At 29.5% G+C, this 5,339-nt stretch overlaps 1 protein-coding gene across 1 annotated transcript; it reads right to left on the bottom strand.

The window, feature by feature from the left end:
* Positions 1-1,427: 1,427 nt before the first annotated feature.
* Positions 1,428-3,222, bottom strand: LOC110626048 (chalcone synthase 3). Its single transcript, XM_021771783.2, has 2 exons — positions 2,930-3,222; positions 1,428-2,719 (listed from the first exon to the last, which is right to left on the bottom strand). Exons 1-2 carry the CDS (start codon positions 3,111-3,113, stop codon positions 1,728-1,730), a joined length of 1,176 nt encoding a protein of 391 aa, XP_021627475.1. The 5' UTR covers positions 3,114-3,222; the 3' UTR covers positions 1,428-1,727.
* Between the last annotated feature and the right edge of the window lie 2,117 nt (positions 3,223-5,339).

The raw sequence follows: 5,339 nt of genomic DNA, 5'->3' as shown, positions 1-5,339 counted from the left end.
CCAGAAATAAAATCAATACAGACGGCGCCACTTAATGAAGCGAGATCCAGTGAAGTGTCTAGATGTGGGCACTTGGCAGCGATTCAATTCAATGGGTTGACCATCGATCCATGATTGATCCCTTAAGTCCTCCATATTTGATATTGAAGAAAGGGACCTATAAGATAGAAAAAGTCGGTCAGGGGTCCATTGGGGATGCCCCAGTGAAGACCCTCCGATGCTCAAGTTAGATTAGAAATTATCTGAGATTCATCAACATAAAGAGAAAATGGAATAAAATAGATAATGAAGCATTTTAGAAGGAAATCTCCAAAGGGCTTCCATTTTGAAGGTTCTTCTATGAGTTTATGAGAGAGATTCTTCCATGAGTGTGTGAGTCTATTCTGAGAGAGAGAGAGAGAGAGAGAGAGAGAGAGAGAGAGAGAGAGAGAGAGAGAGAGAGAGAGAGCTTTAGTTCCTGACCCTGTGAGAGTTTTCCTTATCGGAGGGCTTTTGTTCCATAGAGAGTAAATCTATCCCAACTTAAGAGAGGAGAGAGATGTTATTCTGGGAGAGATGGATCCCATTGGCGAGGTTGGTTCAGAGATATTTGTATCTCGATTTTCTGCTTTATGTCCCATCAAATTAGATGGTGGCGTGATGCGACAAGTATGTTAGGCGGCTGGCAGACGGCTAATCAATGCAGAGCCATTGAGAGCATACCCTTTTTCAAGCGGTTGAGCAATCTTTCCGCATGCGCATTTAATAGCTCGTAGAGGACTAGAAGGACCGACTATCGCATGGAGGTCGGTTGTCTTGCTCTGGTCGTGTCTGGTCTGTACGACTTTCATTGGGATCAGTAGTCTTTATATTTATTTCTAATTGTATGGCACGAGCATTGAAGAGGTCGTCCCGCTCGTTCTGAGTACTGGGGAGATCAGGGGTGTTAATGGCAGGATCTTCAGACTTCTGTAAGTTGAACTTTCTACTGTCTGGTCAGACCAGGTGAAAAGATTAGTTCATTTTTTTCAAATCACTCATACACGTATCACAATCTCAATGGTCATTCACCAGCTCGACAGTTTTCTTTTCTCGTCATTACAAATAATAATAATAATAAGACTTTAAATCTATAAAGATATTTTCTTCAGGAAGTAAATTTTGTTTTCCTTCTCACGTTAATCTCTAACTCCCAAGACTAAGTCATCAAGCTAGAATGCTACTTTGTTCGAAGCCTTTAAAATTATGCAGCACTTAAATTGTTGGTAAAAAGGTGATAATAAAATACTTTAGATAGATCTGATCCACTATGAATCAAATCAATTTCAAACCATAAATATGTAGGTCTTTTTTTTTTATAAAGAATTCACTTGCTTGTGTCTTACAATTAACTTGATTTATGATGAACCGGATTTAGATAAATATTTTCGAAAAGACCATACATGAAATACAATAAAGATATAACAATAATATTATATGAAATTCCACTGCCTATATAACACACCATCTTAAATAGGTAAATGCCACTCAACACAGTTACATATTTATTTCCACTCCACACAGTTACATATTTCTTTCCACTCTGCCCTTATTTATATTCACTAATTTCATACTAGTCTATCCGTATATTTGAATGCTTGACTTAGATTCTTCACACTAACTTCGCAATAACTCAACCACACAAATAAAATTCAAAAGTCTTATCCTTCTTCACGCTCTCATGAATAATTAATTCAATGATTCGTTGCTTATATTCTGACGCTATGTAGCACAACTGTCTCCACTGTTATACCAGGCCCAAACCCAAACAAAACACCCCACTCCAACCCTTCTCCGGTGGTGGCCTTCCCTTCCTCAAGAGATTTCTTTCTCATCTCATCCAAGATAAATAACACAGAAGCACTTGACATGTTTCCATACTCGCTTAGAACATGCTTGCTTGCGTTCAGTTTTTCAGGGTCTAGACTCAGTTTCACTTCAATTTGGTCAAGAATGGCTGAACCACCTGGATGAGCTATCCAGAATATGGAGTTCCAATCGCTGATACCAATTGGACTGAAAGCTTCCTCTAGGATCTCCCCTATGTTCTTCGAAATTAACCTTGGAATGTCTTTTAGCAAGTGAACGGTTAGACCCACTTCACGTAAGTGCCCATGAATGGCGCCATCAGAGTCAGGAATGATTGTCTGTGCTGCAGAGATAAGTTGAAATAATGGATACTCGATTGGAATATCCGGATCAGACCCAATAATTATAGCTCCAGCTCCATCACTGAAAATAGCTTGACCCACTAAGGAATCCAAGTGGGTTTCCGAAGGACCACGAAAAGTGGCAACTCTTATCTCAGAGCATACAACAAGAACTCGAGCACCCTTATTGTTCTCAGCCAAGTCCTTCGCTACACGGAGGGCCATCCCACTGGCGTAGCAGCCTTGATGATATATCATGAATCGCTTGACAGCGGGATGAAGACCAAGGAGCTTAGTAAGCTGGTAGTCACAACCAGGTATGTCAATTACAGAGGTTGTGCAGAAAATAAGATGGGTGATCTTGGACTTGGGTTGGCCCCATTCCTTGATAGCCTTAGCTGCTGCTTCCTTCCCCAGCTTGGGAACCTCTACCGCTGCAATATCTTGACGAGCATCGAGAGATGGTTCCCAATAAGCGCACATGTTGGGATTCTCTTTCAATATTTCTTCATTTAAATGCATGTAACGTTTCTTGACCTTAGATTTGTCACCTGTTAACACGGAACAACATTAATAATTGTCTTATTCTCTGTGGTTGAGAGAAGTCACGTTACCAAAATAGAGAATATATATATATATATGTATGTATGTATAAGCATTAAAGATTGTGATTTGTTGAATATCAAGAAAATATTTCAAGAACGTTAACCGTAGAGGACCCAAGAGCAATAAAAGATTTAAGAAGAAAAATGAACACGTACAAATGCGCTTGAACTTTTCTTTCAAGTCAGTCATGTGCTCACTCTTCGTGATCCTGAAGTAATAATCAGGGTAATCAACCTGGTTTACGCAGTTAGAGGGAGTGGCGGTGCCAATGGCGAGGATGGTGGCCGGACCCTGGGCTTTCTCAGCTTTTATGATCTCCCCAACTGATACAGCAGCCATTGATAATTTTCAATTATTTGGAATGAAAACAACCAAATAAGATCTAAGAGGTCAAGAATTGGACTGCGTTGCTGATATAGTAGAACAATGAGAGTTCCACTCTGCTTATATAGGAGGTTGTTGAATGGCAGGCTCAAGAGGTGCTCACCTATGTCGTTAGGTTTCGTTTTTTAACTTAAACGTGCCTTTTTAATTTGTTTTTAAACCCCTGCATCGTCTATGAGGGGAGCATTTTGAATGGATATAACAATTAACTTCCCAAATAATTTCTTATTTAATATAATATTTTTTTAATAATAAAAATAGTTTTATATAATAAAATTCCATTTTTATAATTTTAGAAATTATTTATTATATCTACATATTTTTTAAAAAATCTATGATAACAAAAATACTAATTTTTTTTAATTATAAAAAATAATATTTTATTAAAAAATAATATTATATCATATTAAAATTTATTTGTCCTTTAATAAAAATACATAAATTTAAATAGTCAAAAATTTTAAATTGAGTTTACTTGAGTCTTGAAAAAAATTATACCGTATAAAATTCTTACATACATTTGGATGTATACTATTATCCAATATAATCTTAACACATAATTTAAATTTTTAAAAAATTATTTAAAATATAATAGGACTCATATAAAAATTTTAAATTTTTATTAATTAAATGTTTAAATCAATTTATATACATGAATGTATACAAAAATTTTATTCGTTATCTAATTTTATATTAAATCGTTATTTAAAATATAGTGAGATCTATATATATATGTAAATATAATATTTTAATTTTTAATTTATTCAATATGGATATATGAATTAGATTTAGTTAAATTTTATGTAGATTAAATTTAATAAATAATTTTAAATTTTTATTGATGATGAGATTGTTTTAATAAATAATTTTAATTAAATTAGATTTATTTAAAATAATTTTATTGATGAGATTGTTTTAATAAATAATTTTAATTAAATTCTATGTAGATCAAATTTAATAAAAAAATAATATTATTAAATAGATAATTTTAATTAAAATTCTATATGGATATATGAATTAGATTTAGTTAAAAATAATAATTTTTAATTGATAATTATAAATAAGACGGAACTCAAAATATTTAAAATTTTAATTAGAGCTGGATTTATAAAAAAATAATAAATAACAATTTAATAGTAAAAAATTATCAATTATTTAAAAAACATAAATATAGATATTAAAGTTAAATTTTTATTAAAGAATTGAAAACGAAAATTCATTCTGTATAAAAAAAAATAAAGCATATAATAATATATACATAAAAAGAAAATTGATTTTTTGTATTAAAAATTTACTAAAAACTCAATTATTACTTTTGACTGACCTTTATACTATATATTGGTAAATAAATGATGAGATTATTTTAATTTATTAGTAATTAATTAAGTATTTAAAATGAAAATTATATTATAATTGTGTAAAAATTTTAATTCGAAACTATTTTAAAATATTGAATTAAGATTAAATTATTTTAATTAAATAAGTTAAAATTTATTTATTAGTAAGGAACAAATTATGAAACTAAATAGATTTAACATGATAAATGTAGTGTGATGAAACAATAATAAAAAAATATATTTTTATTTACTTAACTTTAATTATTATTTAATTTAATATTTCATATATTTTTAAAAAATTAGCATTTAAAATTTATCGTAATTTATATTTATTAATATATTTCAAAACTATTCAAAGTTTAATACCTTAATCCACATCTATAATTTCTAATATATTAGAAAGAGATGAAAAGCAGGATTGTCAAAATCTGAGTAATTTAATTAATTATTACCATTATTTCATTTATTCTATAAAAATAATTATTTCTTAATATAGTTAAATAATAAATTTTATTTTTATTATATATTATTTATTCATATTACTTATTGAATTATTAGATTTTTATATTTTTAAGATAATGAATATGGATATATTAGAAATTTAAAAATAAATTATTTTTAAAAATAATATAATTTGAAATATATTTTTAAGCATAATGAATATGGATATATTTGAAATTTAAAAATAAATTATTTTATATTATAAAGTAGTATCTATTTTTATAAAGTAACTATTTTATAATAAAAAATATGTTAAATTAACTGAAACTGTTTTTTAAAAAGATACACGTATAATAAATTAATGTAATAAAATTAAATCAAATTAATAATATCATTATTAATT

Source organism: Manihot esculenta, chromosome 11, assembly GCF_001659605.2.
Source record: "Manihot esculenta cultivar AM560-2 chromosome 11, M.esculenta_v8, whole genome shotgun sequence".
NCBI lineage: Eukaryota > Viridiplantae > Streptophyta > Magnoliopsida > Malpighiales > Euphorbiaceae > Manihot > Manihot esculenta.
Note: the sequence above shows the minus strand (reverse complement) of the source record. Positions and strands in the feature narration are given on the sequence as shown.